This window comes from Mastomys coucha, unplaced genomic scaffold (genome assembly GCF_008632895.1).
Source record: "Mastomys coucha isolate ucsf_1 unplaced genomic scaffold, UCSF_Mcou_1 pScaffold21, whole genome shotgun sequence".
NCBI lineage: Eukaryota > Metazoa > Chordata > Mammalia > Rodentia > Muridae > Mastomys > Mastomys coucha.
The window spans coordinates 64382249-64408928 of NW_022196904.1; the positions used below are offsets into that span (position 1 = coordinate 64382249).

Sequence of the window (26680 nt, forward strand, 5' to 3'; positions counted from 1 at the left end):
TAGTAATTGACATTTTCTTTGGACCATTCTCCATCTCCTCTTCATCCTGCTTCTGCTCTTGCTCCTTTTTAACCAACTTTGACCATTGATTTCTGTATGGCAGTTTAGTTTACTTGATGTGGAATAATTCTCCAAAAACCACAAAGAATAGGATAGAAGGATGATAAGTGGAGGGGTGTGGAGTCTGATTGTAGAGGGCCTCCACTCCCATGGCACTGGGAAGACTTTGCACTTGTGGGTCTTTGCTGCTGTGGAATACAGAGAAATGCTTTCTCCCCTTTGTAGATGAGGACTTTGGGCACATCAAAGGCCAAGGCCATGGGGCTGTGCTGTGTGTTGGACATAGGGACCATTGCACTTGTCACTCTGCCTTTGTGTTCTTAAGGGTTTTCTTATTTCACCTTATTTTAACTATCATAGGGATATGGAAAACAGGAAATGGCCTCTGATGAATATACATCTGGATCTCCATGGTTGGAGGTACCCAAGAAGGTTATGGCATTGATGAATATACACCTGGATATTCCATGGTTGGAGGTACCCAAGAAGGTTATGGCATTTTCAAAGACATTCCAGAAAGGAAGCCAGTCTTTCTCTGCATATTAACTGTAGACAACAATAAGAGCTACAGAAGTGGTTTTATAGAAGTTCTTTAAGTAAAAAAAGAAAACAAAGAACTCTGGAAAAATGGCTGCACAAGTGGCTATGAATCCAGTAAAAGTCAAAGAATGAGCCTGCTTTGAATCCAGTTGAATGAAATGCTACATGTGCAACTAGCACACAAGAGACTAGGGCAAAGGTGAAATTAAACCTCATGATGGATGAATGTGTATTTGGTTCTAGACCATGGTCACCCATGCTGATATGACATGCAGAAGGTCTCTGGAGTCTGATCTAAGCCATCTATTCTCTCTGAATTCTTTGAACAACCCTTGTGACTAGATCTCTTGTGGATTATTAACTTGCAAAGTGTTAATATCCTGACTACAAATAAGAAACAATGGTTTTCAAGAGATTAAATGAAGGGAAGGGAATTCTTTCTGTAAGTTTCCCAGCAGCACCACCAAAACAACATTGAAACCACAATAAACAAATGGACCAAACAGCAACACCCTGGGGGACCAACACGTGCTGACACCTTAAGGATCAGCTAGCTCTCTACCATCTTCTGCCTCCACTGACTTTCCAGAGGTAAAACCAGCTTCCTTAGGAAGGAAACATGAACTGCTTTTTCAGCTGATTCAGTATATTTTCGTGTCAGGACAGAGACTGTTGAAATTACATTTTCTTGGGGCTTTAATGCTGGATAGAATAAATCATGTTGCCTCACGAAGATAAAAAAACAATCACATAAATAACGGGAGCATGCTAAAGAGGAGTCTAAAGGACCCACTGCTCTTATGATCAGGCCTTCAAGGAAGGATGAACTCACCTTTTCCCTAAGGTTCACAGCAGAAAAAATAAAGAAAGGATGAGATGGGCACCATCTTCAGGGAATGCTGCCTTGATAAGCTTTGATTCTTGGGTGAGTTCAACAGCAAAGGATAACCAAGATGGAGATGAGACTCAGGCTGCAGTGAGCCTGAAGAAAGTAGGCAAGTATTCAGAGCTAGCCCCACAGGAGAAGTGAAAGAAACATCTAGGGTAAGCACTTGCCTGGATAACAATGCACAGTCTGCCTCCTGTCCCTAGAGCTCCTGTCCCTAGAGCTCCAGTGTGATTGAGCAGTGGGCCAGAAGTGTCCCTAAGGTGCAGGCTAGTGGCAAGATGGACCTGCCCAATCTGCCCACAGAGGTGGGAGTCTAGCCACTGAAGTAGTAAGGATATGGAAGTGAAGCCAGCTTACTGGGAAGAGGCTTGGTAGGATACAAGGAGGCAGCTGAAGCTCTGCCCATGGCAAGACATGTGGATCCAGAGAAAGGGAAGTGAATGTTGGGGTTGTGATAGATGAATAAGAATAGTCAGAGCCCTGCAGGCCACAGGGTCCAGGGCTAGCTGTTCAAGGCTTGTTTATATACTAAGCATGCACTGACCATCGTGGACTATATTGACCAATGCAGAGGATATTCTCTTCCTCTCCTGGGTTTATATGGCGGGATACTCAGAAAGGAAACTGGGTACGGAGGACTACTGAGATATTCACTGCAGTTGTATCAGGAGCAGCTTCAGGTTGTAGACGCAACAATGACAGTTTTTATGCAGAACACTGAATTTGGCACCTTCATGTGCACTTCCAGTGAAGTCTCAACGCAGTTGTTTTAACGCAGCCATTAATGTTCCCGCTTTGCAGATGACACCAAGGCTCTGTCATGTCAGATCACTGGACCAACATCATATCAGTAGCCAGTACTGCAAGGAGGGTTGGATTTGCATCTGTTTTGACTCCAGAGCCTGTGCTCTATTTTATCATGTCAAAGCCCATAAATATAGAATACACACAGCTAGAAGCACACTCCGGTTTGGCTCGTTCCACTCAGAGACACAGGAGGCATAACAGAGATGACAGCGTGAGACAGAGGAAGAATTAAAATAGTGCTTTTAATATAATTTCAGCAAATGTACAGTATATACTTTATATCATGTATCTCTAAACTGCTCATCTGGAAAATAGAAGCTGCAAAAATACAGACTACCACGCTCAGAATCTATTAAGTATGTGCTTTTCTTCCTCTTCTCTTCTGGGAATCCGGATTTTTACACCCTTCTGTTAAAGCTCAGCCTCTGCTGATTTCTTTGGAACGGTTAAGAGTGTTTGGTCAGAGAAGCATCCCCAGAGGGAGTTTTCTAAAGCATGTCAGAAAGCCGTCCCCACAGAAGCGAGAAGAGGGATAGGCTGAAGGAAAATTGCACATCAGTTTCAACCTTGCATTTTAAGACCCATGCCCACTTTGGAGGGCAGCTGACCACATGTCACCTCCTTAGTCCTTGTCACAGGCCTGTGCTAGAAGCCTCAAAGGACCACATATTGATAGGCTAATCCACATAGGAACCCTTAAGCTCCCAGGCAGCACAGGGCTGTCAGGCCTTGAGGTCTGTGGGTGGTGGTGGTGGTGGTGATGGTGGTGGGCTCTGCTGTAAGAGGCCAGCCCTCAGCTTCGCACAAAGGAGTCTTCTGAAGGTGACTGTGACTCTGGGCAGGTTTTCTCTGTCTCAATGTCTTGATATTCTGTGCCTAGAGGGGAAGGAGGGAAGAAGAGCCAAAAGGAAAAAAGAAATGGGTCTTTTCTGCATTTCCTACTCTCTATTAGTCTTACATCACATCGACATGGCTTTCCAGCCAAAGGGATGAACAGAAGTCACAGCAGTAAAGCATTAGCTTTTGCTCCATTTCACCCTCGAAAGAACAGATTCTAAGCCCAAGGACCTCTATGAAGGCTGGATCTTTCAAAGCATATTTATCTGTATCATATCAATACTCATTTTGAGGATGAGTTATACTCCAAAGGTTGTACCCCAACCCTTTATCTATCTTTTACACAAGTCACTGCGTCCAAGTGTTACTTGGAGTCTGAGTGTCGCTTTTTCTGTCTTTATTAAAGAGGAGACTGTGTGCCAGGAAAATCCACTTGAATCACAGCCATGCTTTCTCCTCTAGCATCTGGGACCAGTTTATTCTCCATTCACCCAGGGACAGTCACTGCATGGCAAGCCAAACAATCTCTTGGCTGGAACCAGGTCTGAGCCCAGGTCACACCTCTATAAATGATGCTCTGGTTTTATGTAAAAAGCATTAACATTTTAACTCATCCCCATGATAATCTGTATGTCATGCAAAGCTAATTCATGGTCACATATGGGTCTCTTGTTCAGTGACAGGTTTGGGGAGACCACAATAATCCCTGGTTATTGATCTGTCCTCTTTGACTTTGACCTGGCAGTTTAAAAGGCAAGAGACTTTCCTTGGCATTTAGAAGCTGGAGAGAAAGAAGCCCATGTTCTGTGTTTGACTTTTTGGAAGGCTCAAGTTCTTAGAGTCTTGGGAGAACTCATCAGAGAAGAATTCCCCCAGGTGACTTAAAAAAAAAAAAAAAGCATGTCAGAATGCCATCTCTCCACAGAGATGCCAGAAGTGGGATGGGATGAAGGGAAATTGCATATGGGTTAGCACTGCTCTTTGGGGGCAGGGTAGAAATGAGAGCTAAAGTTGCTTCTCACTCAGCCCAACTGCCTGGGGGAGGGTTTGATATAGCTAAGATGGGAAGAGGAGGGCTCTGAAGAGTCTCTACTGGTAATTGTTAGAGAGGAACAGCTTTTTGCATTTATGGTCCTGTGTTTGCAGGCAACATTTTGCAGAGGTCTTGTGTAGCTTTGGCTCATTTCTCTGAGAAACTACTGACTCTCAGTAGGAGTGGGAAAGCCCCATCTCTTCCCTACCTACCATAGATGGAAGTTCTATTGGCTTTCACGTTCCCACTTTGGAGGTTGTGTGCTGGGCTGGAAAGAGCTCCAGTTCAGAATTATGGAGACCTGGTAATGACTTTTGATGACCTAACTAGCTAGTGACCTTGGGAAATGAACTTTCTGGGCTTTTCTTGTCTGATTTATAAAGAGAAGGGAGGGAATGACTTACCTGTCAGGGAATGAATAAGAGAATTACTGGGGTCAACTGGGATTCTGCATTCTCAAACCCTGCATGAAGCTTACAGGCTTAATAAACAAGAACTCCCAACCCCTTTTCCCTTTGAGCTGCTGGATTAAGCTCAAGCTGTTTTAGTTGTATTATTCCTACAATGGGCTCCCTGCTTTGCACAGTTCTGCTTTATTTTATGACCTCAGATTATAAATCAAACTTTCTTGCCAAATTTATCTCCACAAGAGCCACCTTCCATTTGATTAGCATGATCTTAAGAAAAACAATAAGGAAACGGCAAAAATTTCAACCTACAGAATGTCACTTCTCCAGAAAATTGGCTACATTATTCCATTTGCTCATAGCAAAAATAATAATCACTTCTACCTTATGGAAAAATATTCAAAATGTATGATTATTATCAACCCCTGATTGTCGACGTGAGTTGTTATTATAAAAATGGAAATGTCTAGATACTCAGCTTCTCAAAGCCTGCAATCTGGAAAGAAAGACATAATCAATATTTAGCAAGTTTGAAGGCCCTGGGTCAGGGATATGTGGGATGGGTGTTATGATACCTCACAGGAGATGGGGATGTGAGCTCCTATCTGGTACTGAGAACATCTGGTACTGAGAACATCTGGTACTGAGAACATCTGGTACTGAGAACATCTGGTACTGAGAACATCTGGTACTGAGAACATCTCTAGGACTCTCGATCCATTTCATTCTGTTTCCTTTTTCCTGCCCATATTTGGTGGGACACTTTATATAAATGGACTACTGAGATCAGGGATAAAGTACATGGCTAAAGGAGGGAGAGCCAACACTCTCGCCAGATTACAGTTGCCATTGCGTCCTGCTTACTATCCCAGGGGAGACATGAAGAATGGGTGGCCTCTAGTTCATTTGTGCTAGAGGCTTTGAAGTTAGGCATTCCCTGGAGGCAGCGAAGGCTCCCTCCTATTTTGCTTGGTAGGGAGGGAGCATCTAATTATGGTTGCCAACAGGCACTTTGGATTCAGGCTTGGGTTTGAATCTCATCTCTTCTCATGACCCTGAGCCAATTCTGAATGCTTCCAAGTTTCATTTTCCTCCCCTGTAAAATACAACTAGCAATAGTTCCTGCCTCACAGGGTTAGTGTTAAGATTCACTGTGTTAACGCATGTAATCAGCTCAGCCCAGCAGCTAGTTCAAAGTAAGTACCTGATAAATGTTAGTGACCATTAGTATTGGCTATTACTATACTAGTGCTTACCAATGATTCTACCTGACAGATTGATTTACTCTAGAGTGCCAATGTTTTATGTTGGTGCTGAAGAGGGAAAGGGTTTGAAGCTCTAGTCAGTATCTGGATTCACTCCTCTCTTCCTGTTTCCTATATTGCTCCTTCATGGTTCTGTATTCATCTTTAAGTGGGCGAGATTTTATTAGTCTAGTTGAAATGCTGAGTGTCAGACTGGGAAGGAGGACAGGTTCTGTAGTTCTAAATTTCTATTGCACCCAAGGGGAAAGTAAGGTTGTCTGACATCAAAAAGGCACTTTCCCCTTCTTGGAAACAAGTGATATATTTTAATTAGACTTCTTTGTTTAGGGACGTTAGGGTTGATAGACACCTACTCCAGGACTCTTTGGAGAAATGACTCAGCCAATGCTATGGTCAAGATTTAGGTGCCAGATCTGCCCTACCTATGCTGAACTGTTGGTATCTCTAAGACAGTTTGCCTCAGCACACCCTGGCTGGCCCCTCAGCTACTGACTGTCTTTGTAAATAAAGCTTTGTTGGTACCCAGCCCAGACATTTGCTCATTTACTGCTTTGAGCTGATCTTGGGTAACATCATCTGGGTAAGTAGTTTTGATAGTCTGATGGCCTACAAGGCTTCAAGTATTTTATTAGATAATCCAAAACAAGAGTATTGTGTTGCCCTTATTCGATGGTCCTATCTTGGAGTGGTAGGGGTGACTTTCTCCTTTGTCTTCTTCCTACAAACTTGGCCGACACTCACTGTTATTTGGTAATGAGAACCCCACCTTCTTTTTCTCTCTCTTTGATCATTCCTGCTATTGATCAAAGCTTGCTACCACTGTGAGTTAGCACCAAGTCATCTCTCACATCCAGGCAGAATCTGGCTGGGAATGCTCTTTCGATGATTTGTTTTGTATTCCAGTCTGTCCAGTTCACTGATCTGTGAGCTCTTGGAGGAGAGGGGCCATGTACCTAGTCTAGATGACACCCAGCCCAACATTTTAGATATAAGGATGACTGGGTCATGTTCGAACACCATATCCTTGAGGAAAAGAAACACTACAATGAAAAAATATGCTATTAGAGATGGCCTCTGCGAAGTAGGAACCTTTGTTTTCATTTTTGAGGCTGGCACACACCTCTGACTTACAGTGCCATCTTTGTCTGTCTGAATTTCCCAGTGTAGGTATGCTAAGCCATGTTGGTCCCACCATGACTTGGCAGTAGCTGAGGTTCTCTACATGAGTGAAGAGCAAAGGAGGCAGTGTGGGGAGATGGGATCCAGGTGTAACACAATGAAGTGATCCATAGCAAAGGCTTGTGAATAACAGCAACATTCTTCCTTGTTTGTCTTGCTAGACAGAATGTCTTCTAACTGGCTCTAGAGTGGCAATAATACTCTAGAGGAGTGGGGATCCACAGCCTGTCATTTGGGGTCAGTTGTCTATGAAATTAGGTTTTTGTTCAAAAGGATAGAATTGGGTGTGAATTGGGTGAATGCAGTGAATTAGAAGGAGAAAAGGGCAGGTGGAAAAGGGCTGGGTTTGGATCTCAAAGGAACTTCCCAAACCAGATTTTATTTCATTATTACCCTTTCTTGGAAAGCTTGGTGCCTCTTAGGTATGCGACCTGGATTCTTAACTTAAAGATTAAGGTTAACTGTATTGAAGGAAACCCAGAGGATCAATGAAAACCCTACTGTTTGGTGCTGTTCCTGATTTCTGGCCAGATATCTGGCTGTCTCATGCATCAAAACAATCAGGTAAGAACAGCAAAAGCCAGGAAATAAATACTTTCCATCTGTTAGAGTGAGAAGCTGCACATTTGGGTCTCCTTGCTCACCATAACAAAACCAAATACACAGCAAAAAGACAGCAGGGTTCCAATAAACAGCAAGGGCAGTTTGTTCTACTCATGTCCTTCTTCTTAGACTGTGAGATCAGTCAGTTGATTTCTACATACTGATATTTATTATTTTGTAATACTGAAGACTGTTTTCAAGACTCTCATGAAGATCTTATGACACATCCCCGTGGTTGGCAAGCCCTAGTTGATGAGAAAACCACTCTTCCCCAGGACCAGAAACAGCACATTGCAAGAAAGCCAGATGGGCAGACTGATGGCTGGCCAACTACTGTTTCTCCTCAGAGCATTTGTCTGTGAGCCCAAATACATACTTATACTTTCCGGGTTCCTTTATAATGACACCACTGGAAGCTACTGGAGAGGATCAACTAGTAATCACATCAGAATCTTAGGAAAACTTCCCCAGGGGCAGCATGACTACCTTCTAATGACAGGCTGGGGGTATGTGTGCCAAGCCTTTCTATAGTGTGAGGAGAAACCCCAGGGCATTTATGGACTTGGGGATGCAAATGGACAGATATCACAATACCCATCCTTGAAAGGTCATCCCCAGAGCAGCTAACCCACTGTGAGGTAGAGAAAAAGAAAGGATTATTAGCAAGGAGCACACCCTCCCTTCTGCTTGGAAGATGCTAACTCTCAAATGGCTCCTCAGGAGCTCTTGGCTGTCTTTATTATTTTGCTGTTAAGCATCAGCAGCAGGCTCCTTAGGGGAACAGAAAAAGATGGATTCTTTTGCTCTTTACTAGCTGTGAGGAAAGTCTGGGCATCCCATGGCTTTGTTATTACTCCCCGGGGTATCAGAGCTTTGTGGCCTCCTTTGTGGAGGTGGGAAGTGAGTAACAGAGGCACAAGTGTTCCTTGATAGTACAGAACATCAGCAGAAGGAAGAAAAGCCCATTTCTCACATGTGGGGAGCAACACAGGTACAAAGCACAAAACCTGCTTGGCCTGCATGTAGAAGTTACAAAGATCTGTCAAAGGTTGCAGCAGAGACCTTTACATCCATCCTTGGGTGCATTCAACTAAGGTGGTGGAGGGGGTGACTGCAGAAGAGAGCACTCCAGCATTCATTTCATACGTCTTCTCCATCCATCCCAGGTTTGCTTTCTGTATGTTCAAGGGAGATCTTACCAGGACAGTTTTTATCTAGAATACCACTCAAAACCAAGCAGACAACCAAGGGACTAGATCTAGCCTTGGATGCACAGTGGGACATAAATATATATACATATATATATGTATATATATATATTGGATTTTCTTTTTTGTCATACACGAGAAAAATTGAAAAATTGAAAGAGAGCACAACCTTCATTGAAATCATTTTGCCACAGGGGGATTTTAAATTTATAAATAACTGTTGATAAAAGTGAGCCCTGGAATTGGGTTCCATTGTTATCTTTAAGAACATTTTAAGGGGAAAAAAATCCAAGATACAAAGAGCTTAAAAATCATTATTTTTTTTCTCCAAAAAGCAAATCATTTCATGAAACATAGTGTACATCCAGGGCCTCAGTTTGGAAAGACACACAACAGAGAGGGCAGTAACCCATTAGCCATTCATTTTCAAAACAAGACTGAACCAAAACCTGTTCAGAGTGTGACCAAAGCCTTCAGAGCAACAAAACGTCACCGTACAAACTGTTTGGAGAACTGGTCCCCCTTCCTAGTTATGGTATGGATGAGCACCCTGTGTTCATGAACAAGGATAGGCTAACTCTAGGTAGACAGATGGAAGGTCTGTTTTAGAAGCACCCTGAATGAGGAGGGCCAACTACAGCCACAGTACCACACAGCCATTTTCTTGGTTGTCTTTGCCTGATGTCTTCTCTGCTTTGGGGCTATTACCTAGACCTCCCCACTTACACTATCTGTTAAAAAAATATGGCACAACATCCCCAGCTTTACTCTTCTGGCCTTATTCTTTCATTGCTTCAGGTGTACTGTAAGTGGAAAATGAAACCAAGCATCCTTTGTGGTCTACTTTGGTACCCTATGTATGTCTATAAAAAAGGTCAATAAAGAGGCATGATGGGCCCTTTGCTATGCATGTATATGCTCCATCAGACCCAGCCCCTGATGAGAGTGGCCATAATGTCTTAAGTGTGCTGGTGCAAGAGTTTCCCTCCCAGCCACCCCCTATATGACTCTTATCCCAAATGACAAGGCAATACTCTGAGGTTCAGCCACTTTCAATGCACAGATTTCAGGATCCACCTGGGACCTGTCACTAACATTTTCATGGACTGGACATGTGATCACTTAGGAGCTTGTGGGTTTATGATCATAGGTTACCCAGCTCACTTAACAGCCATAGGCAGGAACCACATACCCTCTCTCTCCTCTCCCCAGGAGCACGGCTCCCATCCACATAAACCCACATTTGAGTGAGTCTCCTTTCACAAGCTAAAAGGAATGCCCATTGGACCTGAAGCATGACTATAAAAGGGCTTCTTGTGACAGTAACATCATCACGGGGAATAAAGCCAGAAGGCAGATTTGCAACTTGTCACATTATCCTGCTATCTCAAATGTGATTATTTTAAAGATTCATTTACACTCTTTCCAGAGTATCTTTTTCTTATACCACATTATGTTTTTGTTTTTTGTTTTGTTTTGTTTTCACGGTATCAGAATGAGGATAAAAATTACAATAGATTAATTGCATCCCTTGAATCACTTTATATTTTTGGTGCTTTAGAAAAGGAGAGAAGTAAAAGCTTTGTTAGTGACTGAAGAGTTAACACAGATTCTAGAAGCAGTTAAAAATAGTATTAGAGGATTATACATACAACAGTTGGAAATTCGTACGCTTTATATTTTTGTTGTTATTTTTGAAAAAAAATGGCAAAAAGTTTGGCAAATGTAAGCAAATGACATGGGCTATATTGGCGCTCACCAGCTCTGAGCGGGTCAGTCATAGCCAGGTGAGGCCCACAGCTTCCTGAGGTCACACTGTGGGGCTGGTAGGGAAGAGGTGTCAGGAGGTGGGGAGGTACATGTTCCCCACCCAGCTCCCCCTAGGGCCCTCAGTCTTGAACATGGAAATGGAGCTGGTGAGAGGTGCCAACCACAGACTCCAGTCTGGATCACCCATCAGCATCTCTTAGAGAACTCTAGGGTCTTGAACCACACATAGACTGGGTGAGTGGTCTACACAATGACCCATATTGCAAGCGTTGGAAAGAGGAATGGGGTTCCCATGCCTCCAACCTGTACCCCCCCACATCCCACCGAAGGGAGAGGGTGTCTCTAGTGCTTAATCTGGCAATGTTTTCAACTTGAACTTGTGATTTTAGTAGACTCATTTTTAATGCCTTTTTAAGTTTTGTATGTGTATGCATATCCAGAAATGTCCATCCTCCAAGCTGGCCACAAGTGTTCCCTGAATTTGGCAGTGCCTCTTGCTTGTAGCTGTTGGCATCGTGAAAACCATGAGGTGCCTTCCAAGCAGATTCTGAGCCCAGCAGTGTGCATGTCCTCCAGGGCCATCCCATTCTCTCTTTATTCTGAATCCTGACTCGCTCTGAGTTTTAGAAAAAGGACAAAGGTCTTATGTGTATGCATGTGTGCATGTATGTGTGTGTGTGTGTGAGTGTGCACGTCTGTATTCAAAACCTTTTTTTTTCTTTTCTTTTCTTTCTTTTTTTTTTCTTAATAAAAATGACACTTGGTTCACAAATACAGAGTTCAGCCCTCCTGTAGTCACTATAAAACGGATTCCATGTTTTCACACCACTCATGGTCTTCCAGGTTATAGATAAATTTTGTCCTATGTGTCTGGTGTGCGGGCACAGGGTCCCTCCCCAGATTGTCTAGGGTCAGAGTAGAGGCAAAGAACTCACTGGTGCTCAGCCCGCCCTCGTGGTTTTTGATGTATCGTTTATAGTTTTTCCGCAGGCACTGCCACGTGGTGGTGTAGAGGATGAAGGCGAAGGACTTGAGCGCAATGGCGATGCTGACGTACAGATATCTGTAGACCACGTTGTCATAGAGGACACAGGCGCCTTGTTCCCCGCAGAAGGTGCTCCAGAACAAACAGGTGGAGTCAATGCCGGCCCCGAAGATGAGAGGTGGGGGGATGAAACCTGTCAGAGGGAAGAGAACATTTCAAACTCTGGCTCTGGGAGAGAGTCCACTGCAGAGAAGGTTTTTCTATCCCCGGCTGTGCATCTGTTTATGGTCTGCTGGGAGACTATGCTGGATCACGTGGCTCTGTAGTGCAGTGGTTCAAACCACGGGGACGCAAATCCTAGCTCTGCTTTCATTATCCAGACAAAATCATTGAGCCCTCTCTGCCTGATGCTGCCTAAGTTAATATGTGAAAAGTATTTAGGATGATATTATTTACTTGATAACTGAAAGCACAAGGTAATTGACAGTTGGGATGGGATAAAGTTGTTCCTGAAGGCATGTTAGTATTAGTCAGCCTCCTAGAGGGAATGTCAAAGAGGCATGTGGCTCTGTTCATTGCCCTTTTGCATGGGTTTTGCAGGGGCTGTGTGAGCTGCCAACTGGAGGGACTGGGAACCAGAAGTAGTATGTGAATTGGTTATCCTGTGTGAGCGCATCAATGGACATTTATAGTTTGAAATGAGAAATGTGGCAAACATATTCGTGGTTACTATTTGTCCAGCTCTTAAATTGATGTGCATTCTTTTCATGCGGGGCTGGCACCAGATACCCTCAGCCATCACTGGAAACATGAGGCGAGATGAAAACGGTGCCCACTCTTAAGTCCACCGCAGTCTGCCCGTTTATTTGCCTGCTCTCATCCCTTCGCTCAAGGGCTATTTGACCCTCCTTAGACTAACAACCGAGGGCCAAAAAAATCCCAGTGTTTGAGATACAGCTCAGCCATTATGTTTTTCTCTGTTTAAAAAAAAAGTGGGGGGTATTGTTATGTTGTGTAGGCTGGTCTTAAATTCATGGGCTCATGTGAGTCTCCCTTCAACATCTAGTGTAGGTGGATTATAGGAACTTTGGTGCTTGCCACGATCCTGGCCTCAGTCATCAGCATTTTATGTGCATGTTTATGTGTGCATGTGGAAGCCAGAGGTTAGTCATCAGTGTTGTATGACAGGAACTATCCACTTTTTTTGTTTTTTAAATGAGACATAGTTTCTGACTGTCTTGGAACTTGCCAATTTAGTTGTGTTGGCTGCCTAGGGATCTCCAGAGACTTGCCTGTTCCTGCTGCTTCTCCAGCACTGAGATTGCAACACTGTTCTTGTTTGCTTATTGGTTTTGCTGTCAGAATCATGTCCTGCTTACATAGCTAGCACCTTACCAACTGAGCTAGTATCCCAGCCCCGGCCATTAGAATTTTGTAAATGAACTATAAGCCTTAGGTTTGATCCTCAGCACTGAAAAAAAAATTTCCCAGGTGGTTCTTATCTGTTTTGAGGAGCTTTATTTGTAGGATGGGGGAAAATGAATAAGTTACTAATAAAAATTCATTGTTCAGGAATTCTAGCATTCCCAGAGGCTAGAATTTGGTACCGAGACCTTCAGTGACAGACCTCAATTGTGAGACATGATGGTGGCAATTAGAGGGGACAATCCTGAGACTGTAGGACTGGATCTCCCAGCTCCCTGGAGTGCTCCTTCTAGGCTCCATCCTGGATCAAACTTCGCCTTTCACTGAAAGCCTTTCTGAGAATGTGATTGGACATAGATCTTTTGTCCAGAAAACCAGATGGATTCTCCATGCCAAGCACACATTTTAGGAGTTCAGAGATCCGCAAACTCCATCCACAGGGGCCAGAGGCACAAGTCTTTCAGATATTTAGCTAATACCACAGCACCATGCTGAGGAGGGGTGAAAAGCTGGGGACAGGAAAACTGGATGGAGGCTTCAGCACTTCCCTATTTTAGCAAAGGCCTGAATAGCTTGCTGGGTCCTGTTACTGGGTCTTGGTACCAGGCAGCTGTTTGAGCGCTGTCTCCTAGGTCTTGGTGTCTTGGTTCTTCTCCTAAGTCTGCTGCTTGTTGCCCCAGAGAGAAACCCCGCAAGATAGATTCTATTGGAATCCTCATTAAACTCCTCAAGCAGCTAGATTTAATAAATATTGTAAGCCCAGAATCCCCTACAAGCTGTTCTCTGCTCCTGGTGCAGACTTTGCTCTTGCAAAGTGGAAAAATGCCTGCCTTGCTCCCAGTGGCACGGAGGCTGCTCTCCCCACTCCAATATGGAGGCATTTCCATCGCAACGGATGCACATATGGATGGATCTGTGGCTAACTGATTTGACCTATTCTCAGGCACAGTGGGGCAGCGTAAATCCACTCACCTTTTCTGTTTCTTGTGGTTTTATTTTGTGATTAGATGCCAAATGCACTTTCTACCTATTGTGACCAATTTTGAGGTCATTAGCCTCTGCCCTAGCTACTATTCACACAGCAGTGAAGTACCAGTACGGATGGGCACCCTGCAAAAAGGACATCCTGTTGAAAAATTCTTCCATGGGGAGGAACAAAGAGTTAGGTGTTCCTTGCTCCATGACACATGGATTCCTGGATACAATGGCAAGTTTGGCAAATCGAAATATAATTTTAGCACATCACAGGACATCTAGAGTATAAATGAACCACTGTATTTGTTGAAGCTCAAACTCATGATGTAACTAACTCCTTCATGATCATCTGAATGAGAACTTTTATTTATGTATTATATATTAATATTCAGTTGTCTTTAAGTAAGGCATGTGTGCTCTGTTATCTAAAGGTGTCAATTTTATCTTATTTTCAGGTTCCCCTAGTAGACAATGATATTCCTGACAGAACTAGAAAAACCCTTTAAGTACTTAGAAAGTTAAGTGTCCATCAAAGTTTTTCATGCTTTATTAGAGATTTTAGAGAATACTGGTTGTAGAGATGACAGTCTGGGGTTTTTTGTTTGTTTGTTTTTTAATTTAAGGAGCTGAAAACTCCAAGGCAGCTCACTCCATCTCTCAGTGAATCCATATAAGGTGGAGTTGATATCGCTTCTATGTTTCTGCAAGGGACCAATTCACATGGCCAGAACTTCTGCTAACACATTTATCTTATAGTGGGACTTAAGGTGAGATTTTAGAATAAAATGCTAGGCTTAGCATCCAAAGAATAACCTTCATGAGACTTCCTTTCTACTTCTTCATAAAGCATCAGCTTTCTTTTTTGTTGAATTAAACTCTTCCCTTTTATTGACTTGTAAATCTCTCCCAAATGTAGGCTCTAAGCTATCATCAGACTTTAAATTCCGATCTACACATATGCAGATCGGAAGTGCACCCTTTTGTCTATAGGTCCTTGCTATTCTGGAACTCTCCTGAGCAGAGACTGGTCAGATTCCTAGCCTCCTGACAAAATTTTCACCCCTAGCCATTCATCTGGATGTATTATAAATCCTTTGAACTAAATAGAAAAACAACAACAAGAAAAAAATTCCCCAAAACAAGCTGTCCATAGAAGATGCTGGCTCATCTAGAGACCATGGGAGATTTCTATATTATTAGTAACCAGTCAGTTAACCACCCCACATCTCCAGGGGGTGCAGCTCAATCTATCGTGATTCCCCCAATAACTCATAGTCTCTCTTATTGTACACAGAAAGAGGTCAGAACACAAACCTCATCATTTACTTTTTCTTCTAATGCAAAGTTCATTAATTTAAGAGGATTTTTAGACTTCTTATCTGGGATTTCCGGAGTTACAGAGAACAGTTTATTTACCTCCTGCTAAGCTTGAGGAAGCTCTGTTTTGAAGTGTGAAGAGAGAGAAACACCCAGGAAAGAGTTCTGATCTTTGCCAGCTCTAGAGCTCTTCCTCCTCTGGGCTTGTTAATGCATGGAGAAACTGGGAGCCAGATTGTACACAAGCTTCTCCAGTATCTGGCACAATGCCTCCTGGCAGAACTGGCAGACACTTGTCAGAGGAGGAGACACTTAATCATCTGTTGTCCTTGACACCTTTCTCTTCAGTCAAGGAACTCATATCTGGAGGTCCCCTCTATGAAGGAGGACATTTCTCTTGCAACTCTGCCACTTGGGAACTATGGGAATTTGGTCAAGTTCTACAACCTTACTAAATCTCAGCCTCTTTATAAAATGGGTATGTACATACACTTTCTCCATGTAGCACTGTACTTCATGTGTGCATGCTCATGCCTGTGACTAACGATGACTCACACACTCATCGTGTGTGAGTGGATATGAAGGACAGGAATCAACATTGAGTGTCTTCCTCAACCTCTCCCCATTTTATTTATTCCTTTTGACACAGAGCTTCTCACTGTACCTGAGAGTGGCTGATTGGCTGGCATGGCAGTGAATTCTAGAGATCAGCCTGTCTCTGTCTCCCAAGTGCTACCAAGCTTGCCTTTTACACAAGAGCTGGGGATTGAAACTCAGGTCCTCGGGTACTATAAGGACTAAGCCATCTCCCCAGGCCCCAGGTTATGCTTTATTGTAGAATTATTTTTGTTTGTTTGTTTATTGAGAAAGCATGGTTAGAGAATGCTTACCAAACCAGGTTCTGACCCTATTTTTTAGGGTTTTGTCCTAAATCTCTTTGGCTAATGAACATCTCCAAAGGAATAAATGTGTTACAGAGAACCTCTCAAGCCAAGAGTTGGTGGGTCACCTCTGAAGAGCTAGTCTATTTTGGAGAACAATTGGGTGGCTCTAGAATGGGGACCAAGTATCTGTCAGTGTCTCTTCTTGTTTGAGTGTCTTCACTCTGCTAGACTCTTGTTCAGGAAGGAACGAAGAGGCAGGCTGATGCTAGTGGAATACTTTGTTAGAAACTGTGTTCTGGAGATTACTCTCTTCTTCAGAGTCTGGAAGAGCATCTCCCTTCCCTTTGTGTCTCCTGGGCAAAAACTTGTGTGTGAAACATGCCTCAATAGGGCTCAGCCATGTGCTGGCAGGGTTTGTGGCAAGCTCAATGCTACTTGCTATTTCAAAAGGTGTTAAAAGGATTAAATCTTTTTTATACTGTAGCTCACCTGCATATACATATATACATACATACACAAACACACATGCATATATATATGTACATGTACATACACACATGTATGTATGCACATACTTAGGTACCTATATATAATATATATGTATGCACATAACTACATATCTGTGCATATGCATATATATCTATAAACACACACACACACACACACACATCGTGTGTGAGAGCAAAAAATGCTATACTGCTTAAGGAGCCAGTCTCCGTTTTCCTGAAATCTATTAACAGAGATTAACACTCAGGGCCCCGTATCTTGGCTTTTTCCTTCACTCCCATGTTTGAAAAGGCAAAACCTATTCATATTCTTTGGTCTCAACTTAAAAGGTGAATTGAAAGGCTTCTGTACAAAAAAATAAATCTACGTTCCTTTACAGGACAAAAGGAGGCTGAAAATGACTGTGTCATTTACATTTAGAAAGATAATGGTTTCTCTTCAGCTTACCTGCCAAGACTTGAATTTACCCTGGACTCTTTATTCAACCCAGAGCAATTACTGTTACTGCCAGCTTCAGCTAGAGGGGACTGTCTAAAGCTGTATTCTCCTGAAAAGATTGATGCATTTCTCTCCTTCAGCCATGCCAAGAAAGAAACTGGGGCTGTTGACATCCGCAGGTGCTTTCCAGGGACACCTGCCAGTCATTTTTCTTAATTTTGAGAAGTCAGGAGCTACTGCCTCCTCACTTCCTTTGGGCCCTTTGTTATAAAGTCTGAAAGGTTCCAGAGCTTATGTAGCCTGCCAAAGGCCACTTGGACAGGAATGGCTGAGAGGCGCTCATACTGAGGTATGTATACCTGGCTGCAGAGGGGTCTGTGGTCAATGTAATATTACCTTAGGCTGGGTAAGCGATGTGGAGTCTGCACATGCAGACAGTAGGAGGAGCCTCTGGAGCCTGGTGTGCAGCTGGTGCCTAACAACTCTTTGTGTATTAAACAGAACAATGGTGAGCGGGAAAAGTCCTCCCAGCTTCCCAACATTAAATCCTGCTCCTGCCCACATGGGGTCCTTGAGTGCACTGTGCTAATGTTTTCTAATAAGGTATGAGCTAATAATGGGTTTTCATTTGCCTGTATGCTATGTTCTATTCCAGACTATCTCAGAGCTGGAACTCAACCCACCCATAACGATCTGCCTCAGGTTTCTAACAAATACCTTTCCAGAGTCATTAGTGATTCAAAGACAAGACCTAAACCTCAAGGACAGGCTGCCCGGGAATGAACCTGCATACATAGATTGATGCCGTCCAGCGTTGTTTGCTTAGCAGGTTAGCTCTGTCAAGCTAAGCCTGGTAGTTTGTTGGCAGAGACTTCGTGATGGAGTCCAGCCTGCTTTTCTCACCATGGAGACCCTCTGTTTTGTTGGGCTTCCCAGAATCACAGGACTCAAATTTAAACCTCAACTTCATCTGGGTCTGTTTGTTCTTTGGTCAAATCTAGTTAGCTGGCTACAGAGATGGAGGGGTGGCTTAACCGACATCTTCTCTCCTCCATGGCTCTCCTTGGTCTCTTTCAAGATTCCTGTTTTAGTCCTAATCATCATATTCTCACTGTGATGATGATGATGATGATGATGATGATGATGATGTGTGTGTGTGTGTGTGTGTGTGTGTGTGTGTGTGTGTGTGTGAGTTTGATTCATTAGTTGTTCTCAACCTTACTATTTGAGACAGGTTTCTCACTGGCTGGGTGGCTAGCAAACACCAGAATCCTCCTATCTCTGCCTCCCCAGAGTTGGGATTATAGATTTTTACATGGGTTCTGGTCATTCCCAAATCAGGTCCTTATACTTGTGCAACAAACGCTTTACCAATTGAGCCACAGTCTTCCCAGCCTCACCTTGATGCTTTTGATCCTGTTGAATCCACAAAGAGTTGTTAGGCACCAGCTGCACACCAGGCTGTAGAGGCTCCTCCTACTGTCTGCACGTGGAGACTCCACGTTGCTTACCTGACCTAAGGTGATAGCACGTTGACCACAGACTCCTCTGCATCCTGCCAACCTTGCTCCCAGGCTGATCTCCCTTAATCAGAACACTCTGAATGTGTTTGTAATGCTTCCATCTGACGGTTGAGTGGAATCTTTCTCTTTGGAATTCCAGGTACTCTGTAAGTCTGCTCACAGTAAGCCTTCGACTCACCTGCTTCATGCCCACTCCCAGGTCCTTTAGGCAGGATGGTGTCTGTGACTTTTCATACCCTTTGCAGATGCCTTACACAAGAGAGGACCTTAGTACATGCTTGCTTCCAGGCATGTGAGTTGATGGGACATCCATGGCTGGGAGTTAACCTCGGAGACAATTTACTTTGTGCTTTAGCAAGGCTGGGGAATCAAACCTATGGCTTTTTACTTGCGAGTAAGCACTCCACCACTGAACAACACCCCCCAGCCTCAGAACTGAGATTCTTGATCAGACCTATGGTTGACCTAAAACCCAGATAGTAAAAGCAGTGATCAGTATATTTGTAAAAGGGAGGGAAGAGGAGGAATCCATCAAGTCAGGAATTCTGTTGAGGGAGCATCCAGTTCCTTCTTAGGTGGCTGACCCTCCTCCAACTCTGTGGCCTCCTTCCCTGTTCTACTTCTGTTACTGTCCTGGATGACATGAACTGGACATGTGTTATCGCACTCTGGCCTTTAAACAACTTGCTGTCAATGCAGAGGAGTTTCACCCTGTTTTTCTCTGGCCAGTCATGCCTCAGGGTTTGTCATATATCAGCACCTCTGAGATCTTAAAATCAGATACAGCAGCTATGAGCACAGCTTCCAAGTCATCTGTCACAGTTTCCTATATACAGCTGGTTCCCATAGTCCCGTTCCATCAAGCTCTCCTATCTCTTTGCCACTTTCTTTACCTCTTTTTTTACCCAGCCCAGGTACTACCATCAAACAAGTTAGCTTCACTTTGGCCGCTAGACTCATTCTATTTTAAAGATGGTCTCATATAGCTCAGGCTTCCTAACTAGACATAGATGACCTTGAACTTCTGATCCTCCTGCCACTGCCATCTTCTTTCTGAAACTACACCATCATGCCTGCTTTTATAAGCTGCTGGAGATCAAAATCAGGGCTTCAAGCATGCTAGGTAAGCATTCTAACAATTGAGCCATGTCCTTGATCTATCATCCTCAGTTTCTTTGCTTTCCCTGCCCCTCAGCTCCTATTGACATCACCACTTGCAAACTTTTTTCTGCTGTAGGGCTACTAGGGAAGTTCTCAGTCCACAGTGGCCAGTGCCACTGAGATCCTTGCTCTATCTGTCAGTTCTTCTCTATTAGTGTCTAAAGTAACACAGGAAACCAATGTTACCTTAATTTCTGGACCCTGGAATTTTTCTTTACCCTACCCATACCTTAGCGTGGTCTTCCATGACAACCTATTTCTTTCTGTCACGTTGTATCAACATCTGGCCCTCGTATTGCTGAGTATGACAGTCACTGGCCACATGTTGCTACTTAAGTTAAAACCAATGCAAGTTAAATAAAACAGTCCATACAAGCTATGTTTCGAGTAGCTCAAAAGCCATATATGATGCAGACATATAACATTTCTTTTGTTACCCTAGAACAGCCCAAGCATGGGTCATGTCTCTCCCCACCTAACCCTGAGCTCATCTGCTTAACTCAGTCCATATTCCTGCATACTTCAAACCAATCCTGGATTATCTGAGATGCACCATACAGTGTAAATACTATACCAAGTAGCTCATACTATTATTATTTAAGAACATTGTGAACATTCTCTGGTTTTTATTCTTTTAATGGAAATGAAAAATAAAATGTTTTTCTTTTAATTTGTCATTTTGAAATTTGCAGAGGTGGAGAGCCAACTCAACTTCAATTTAGAGACCAAGCCATGAGGGCCTTTCCTCATTAATTTTTAGCTCCACCCTCTCAATGCAACCCCCTCTCTTAACTCTAATTGACTGTACCTCATTCGGTCCCTAGACAGCATCCCTTCCTAAAATACATAGTGGATCTTGTCCTTCTCTTGGTAAGTAATACAGTTTCTACTTGCCTTAAAGGTAAGGTCAAAGTTACCCATGAGGCAGGAGACCTTTCTCATCAAATTCCTAGCTCACCACCTTCACCAGCCCCATGTGGCTTCTCCTGTCTCCCCCACTCGCGTCAGTGAGGTCTTTGCAGCATATAAGCCTTATCCCTGTAAATTCTCTTGTCTAAATCACCCTTTCTTCTTCCTGTACATCTTCATAACTCTTCCTTACTCTCTGCTCAGGACATCATACCTGAATCCCAAGGCAAACTTAGGTGGCCCTTACCCAATTCACTGATACACCAGTGCAGGCTCCATCACAGATCATGTCACACTCAATTTCAGTGTCCCCATTGTATTCCCATTACCTACATGGGGCACCAAGAGGGTTGGCAGTGTCATGGTATCTGATTTATTCATTGGCCTTGCATTAAAAATAATGGCTGTTAATCTTACTGGGTGCTGGAGGAGATGAAATTAGGCCAGACGCCAAGACTTCTCAGCTAAGCCGCTTTTAATTAAAAGATGAGATAGTGTCATATCCTCTCAGCACAGGGTTTTCCAAACTGATTTGTGACCCATAATGGGCAATAGAATCAATATGCTGGGTCATGACCAACTTTCCAGAAAGCTTGGAGCAGAATAGAAAATATCAGAATGTGTTATACATATTTAAAGGTATTTTTCCATGAAGTTTTTTGTTTCAGCTATATCTATGCATATGCATGTGTGTAATGGGCCATGATGATAAAGTTATCTCTTGCTCTGGCTTACAGTCACAGAAATGGAAAAATCCCTGTTCCCAATGGTACCTGCTTTTCCTGAAGCAGACAGACAGATTCTGGATCAGCTTCAGAGTGGTGAGGGTTCACCTTACGATACCTCAGTTGTGGTTTTATCTCCACTTAGCCTATAACGTTCAGAAATAACTTACTCTTTTACAATGTTCTGCTATAGAGATTACCATGAAGGACATTCTTTTTTGTATAGTGCCTTGCTATGGCCTGGGGGCTCAGAACACCGGAGATGCCCAGGAAATGCCAGCTTGTTGTTTAACTACCTGCAGAATGGTTTCCCCTCTTCCCAAAAAAAGGCTTTCTAACTTGTTGGTATTTCATGTCCACCAGTCTACCTATCCTTGGGTACTGGACCTCAGGATTTTGTTTGAGATATCCTGATTTGTTCAAGATGTTTGATTGGCCTAAAACTTTCCCACACTGGCTAGGTCAGTGGTGCCCAACCTTCCCAATGCTGCAGCCCTGTTCTACAGTTCCTTGTGTTATGATGACCCCAACCATAAGATTATTTTTGTTGCTACTCCATAAGTGTGATTTTGCTACTGTTAATGAATCACAATGTAGATAGCTGACATGAAGGAGATGTGATATACCACATCTGTGAAAGCATCATTTGACCCCCAAAGGGAGTCCACAGCCCATAAGTTGAGAACCACTTGGCTAGGTGCTAGTCTGGTGGTTCCGTGGATACACATATCTCTATCTCCCGGGCTTGGATTAATTCTTGGGATTACTGGCATGCAAACTAGCATGTAGTTTCTCATGTGGGCTCAGGATATCTGAACACAGGTCCTCATTCTTGTGAGGCAAGCACTGTATTGACCAAGACATTTCCCTAGCCCTGATGTTATAGGCTATGCCTAGAGTTGTTAATATGGATTAGCGATATGGAGACCTCTACTTAACTATAAAGATGAGGATAAACATCCACTTCCTTTTGAGCCCTGATATGGGGAAACCTACCTTAGTATGGTCTGGGAGCTCAGAACATGGGAGGTGCTTAGCAAATGTCATTTTGCTGTGTAACTATCTGAGGAATGGGTCCACCACTTTCCAATAAGAGGCTCTTTAATTTGTTGGTATTTCATGTCTATCTATCTCTCTAGTTGCTTGACCACTAAGGGCAGGGGGTGTGATGATACATCTGTCTATACTTCCAATGACACAAGAAAAACAATCTGTATTGCTATATTTATGGCAGTAGAAGTTTTCAAGCTATCACAGCTTTCCAGAAACACCCACATGCTGTAATTTGAATATGGCTTAATGGGGCATCTCCACATCTATGTATGTCTCTGTCCCATGAAACAGAAATAAGACAAAGATGCTCTTGTGCATCAACTCACACAGACCAGCCAGGAAGAGGAGGGGTCTGAGACCTGCTCCACAGGGAATCAGGATGATGACAGGGACTGATTGTTAACACAGACTATGGATGGAGAAACTTAAGGTTTGTGTGTGTGTGTGTGTGTGTGTGTGTGTCCTTTTCAAGAATGGGTTTTTCCCTACTTTTGGGCACTTGTCAATTACAAAGGGATTAACAGCATTATAAAAGTAATATATACATTATAGATATTCAAAACTTTCAATTTGTAAAATACATAGTCTTATTATTTAAAACTATCTGGTACCATTTTGATGTCCATCCTTCCAATACTCTTCCATAGGTAAACATACTTTATAATCATCTGAAAATGGAGAGTACTTTGTCCCTCCTACATGCCATGGGTCCTTTTCAAGTCTATAAATATTCTTCTTTCCAGAACTTTAAGGGGCCATGGCTCCTACCAGAATTACAGATTATCATGGATTTCAATAATTCCCTGCTGTTGTGCTGATGAAAGAATGTTTTTGAAAAACCTCACATTTCTAGTGTTAGATCTTTGTATCCACTCATGACTCCATACTTGGGATGAGAACTTTATGTTTACTATTAAGGTGCAGGCCATAGTTATCCCCTTTTCCACCCCCCGGTTTCCATGGAAAGTTCACTCAAGTCATTTTTATCTCAGCTTTGGCACAAGGGGAAGAGTGTGACACAGTGGGGGTGGGCCACCTGTTGGAAACCCACAGTAAATGAATATATTTGAACAATTGGGTGAATAATAAGAGCAATATAAATAATAAGTAATAAAAGGTAATAAAAATATAAGATACTTCAAGAAAAATAAAAAGTGAATAACTGTAATGACTATTGTGCCTCTTGTGCCTCTTACTCCCAGCAGGTAGCCCAGAAAGAAAGCATATCTCAGGCCACTCAGGCTTTTCTGAATGGGAAGTTTCTTGCTAACGTGACACAAGCTAGAGTCCTCTGGAAAGAGGGAGCCTTGATTGCAAAAAAAAAAAAAAAAAAAAAAAAAAAAAAAAAAAAAAAAAGCCTCTATCAGGTTGCCCTGTAGGCCAGTCTGTGGAACATTTTCTTGATTAGTGATTGATGTGGGTGGGCCTCGTGCACTATAGGTAGGTGGTGTCACTCCCATACATGTAGCCATGCACGGAATAAGAAAACAAAGCAGGCAAGACTGTAAACAGTGTTCCTGCATGGCCTCTGCTTCAGCTCCTGCCTTCAGGTTGCAGGTGATAGACTGTGATCCATGTAAGCCAAATAAACCCTTTTCTTCCCCAAGTCGCTTCTGGCTGTGGTGTTTATTACAGCGATAGAAAGCAAACTAGGACCAAATTGCACCAGTAAATTTTTCCTTCCCTCTGGAGCCACTGCAGTTTCTCTGTAGCTAATGAAGATTTAGGCGACATGAGGGCTAGAGTTGGTATATGTGACACCAGTGACATCAGAGGGGTCTAGAATGCTGGTGTTTGAACTTGGAATAAAAAATATTTACATTTAAAGTGATGGTGAGTTTAAATTTGTCAATGGGACAGACATAGTATCACTTAAGAAAGGAATCTCAGTGTGGTCTGGTTCAAGTTGACCTACGTGCATGTCTGTGGGAAACTTGATGCTATTTGAAATGGGAAGACACACTCATTGGGACTGGCACTGTTTCATGGGGTTTGAGTTCTTGGCAGTAGACAAATGGGAAAGCAGGGGAACTGAAAATAGGCATGTATGGCCCTCCTTCTCTCTCTACCCGCCAAGGTAGATGTGAATTTAAGTTCATGCTGCCTTGACTTCTGGGAATGACAGACTTTGCTCTGGAATTGTGAGCTAAATAAGCCCGTCCACCCTTCAAATTGCTTGGGTCAGTGTCTTAGCATTGCAATGGGAAACAAAAGTAGGACACGAATAAATAAACATCATAGAAAAGGAAAAGAGGCAAACTAAGGATCTGGGACAGTTTCACAGATCCTCACTCACCTGGTAATACACATCCAACTCATTATGGAGGGAGTAAAGAGACAATACGTACCCAACAAACGAAGGAGCAGAAAAAGAACTCCTAGCGCATAAGACTTGAGTTCAGGGCTGACTGTCCTACATAAAAAGAGATGGAGGGGAGAAAAAGATTCTTATCAACTCCATTTTAATTAACAGACTCAGAGTTATTTGTCGCTGTCTATCAGATCCCACCTTGGAAAATTATTAATAGGTTTTCTTCTTTTTCTTGCTAAACGTCTAAAAATTGGCGACAACTGTGGTGCCAAGATAAGTTTAGGAATTAAGCCTTTTTTTCCCGCTTAATAACCTGAGCTGGAAGGACTGGATGTAAATTCTGTCCTGGAGTCTAAACTTAGAGCAGTGTGTTTCAGTTTCCAGGAGGAAGCGCCTCTACAGCTGGGTAGGGGATGCATATATGGGAACACCAATTCAGCAAATTCCTAAGTTGCAGCTGGAACCATGAACACCTTCAATGTTCTTGGACTGTTTTGTAAAATCCACCAGATTTGCATGGATTGGCATTCCAGGTGGGCCAGCTGGGGCACAGGTATGTGCATCAAGTATTGTAATCTTGAAAGGTTCTGGAACTTTGCTTTGACCTGACTTAATCATTCTCACTTGAGTTTTCCATATATGGTAAGTCCCTAAGAACAATCTTACATGTTCTCCAGAGTGTAATGTTTTTGAAAGTGAGAGTAACCATAGAGATGGGGTTGGAAAACTTTAGATAGGTGGGTTCACACAGCAGGTCACTCCTCTTACACTTATTCAATAATTGACTTCTCCCCTAAAGGTTAAGAACTATTTGTCATTGCCTTTATGACTCAACCCTAGCGCTGTATCTAGTACCTAGCCTGTGCTGAGGGAATGCATAAGTGGGTGTCAAGCTGGGAAGCTGTCTCTGGCTTACCAGACATTTCAGGGGAATACATACCCATCAATTTGTGGTAAAGGACTATGAGGGAAATTGACTGGACAATATACGCATGGGCTTCAAAGTGTCACTTCTTATTATCTGTTGCCACTGTGGTTCCTTAGGGGACAAAGGGATACATGTGGCTATACTTCTTGAATGTCTTGGCTAGGCATGGAACCAGTACCTTATGGTTGAACCTTAAACGTGTTGGAGCATTTCAGTGTGGCTGGAAGACTAGAGACCAGACCCACACAATGCAGTGAGGGTGTAGGACTTGGTTTTGTATAAAACATATGTTAGGAACAAAGTTACCAGTAGAATATCTAGTATAAGAAAAATAAGCCTATCTATTGACTGGGTGGCTAGAATAATTGTCTGTGTGTGTGTGTGTGTGTGTGTGTGTGTGTGTGTGTGTGTGTGCGCGTGTGTAGGACAGGAGTCAATGTCAGGTGTATTTCGTAGTTTCATTCTACCTTATTTTTGAGACAGAGTCTTTCACTAAGCTTGAACCTAAGCTCTAAGGACTCATCTATCTCTGCCCTTCTACTACAAAGCTTGTACAGGAGCCCGTCCGTGTCTGGCTTTTACCAGGTTGGTGGGGATCAAAACTCAGGTCCTCATACTTATATGATAGACACTTAACTGACTGAATAATAGTTCTAGTCCCAGAATAATATTCTTAGATGAGCCCAAGGTCATTTATCCATCAGCCCATTGGCAGATATCCATTAATCTATGACTTGGCTTGAGCCTTGGTGTGCATGGTTTGGGATTCTTATTATTATAGGTCAAATGTGACCATCAAACAAAAAAAAATTACATGCATATTATGGACTCATTGTCTTCCCCAAATTCTTCCATTCAAACCTACCCCTTAATGTGATAGTGGGGCTTTTGAAAAGTGTTTAGATCCTGAGCCTAGGGCCTGCATGAGTGGATTAATGTCC

The 26680-nt window shown here is 43.0% G+C and overlaps 1 protein-coding gene across 2 annotated transcripts in view; it reads right to left on the reverse strand.

Moving 5' to 3' along the window:
• Nucleotides 1-2518: 2518 nt before the first annotated feature.
• The window catches only part of Slco3a1 (solute carrier organic anion transporter family member 3A1), a 279766-nt gene continuing 255604 nt past the window's right edge, over nucleotides 2519-26680 (reverse strand). Inside the window, exons 9-11 of one of the 2 annotated variants that reach the window (XM_031386999.1) lie at nucleotides 24849-24913; nucleotides 11534-11776; nucleotides 2519-3172 (exon numbers count right to left, since the gene is read on the reverse strand). In XM_031386999.1, coding sequence (XP_031242859.1) covers nucleotides 3090-3172; nucleotides 11534-11776; nucleotides 24849-24913 — 391 coding nt within the window. In that variant the 3' untranslated portion in view covers nucleotides 2519-3089. Of the gene's footprint in view, nucleotides 3173-9011; nucleotides 11777-24848; nucleotides 24914-26680 lie in introns of those variants that run through there. The other variant, XM_031386998.1, reaches the window with a different exon arrangement.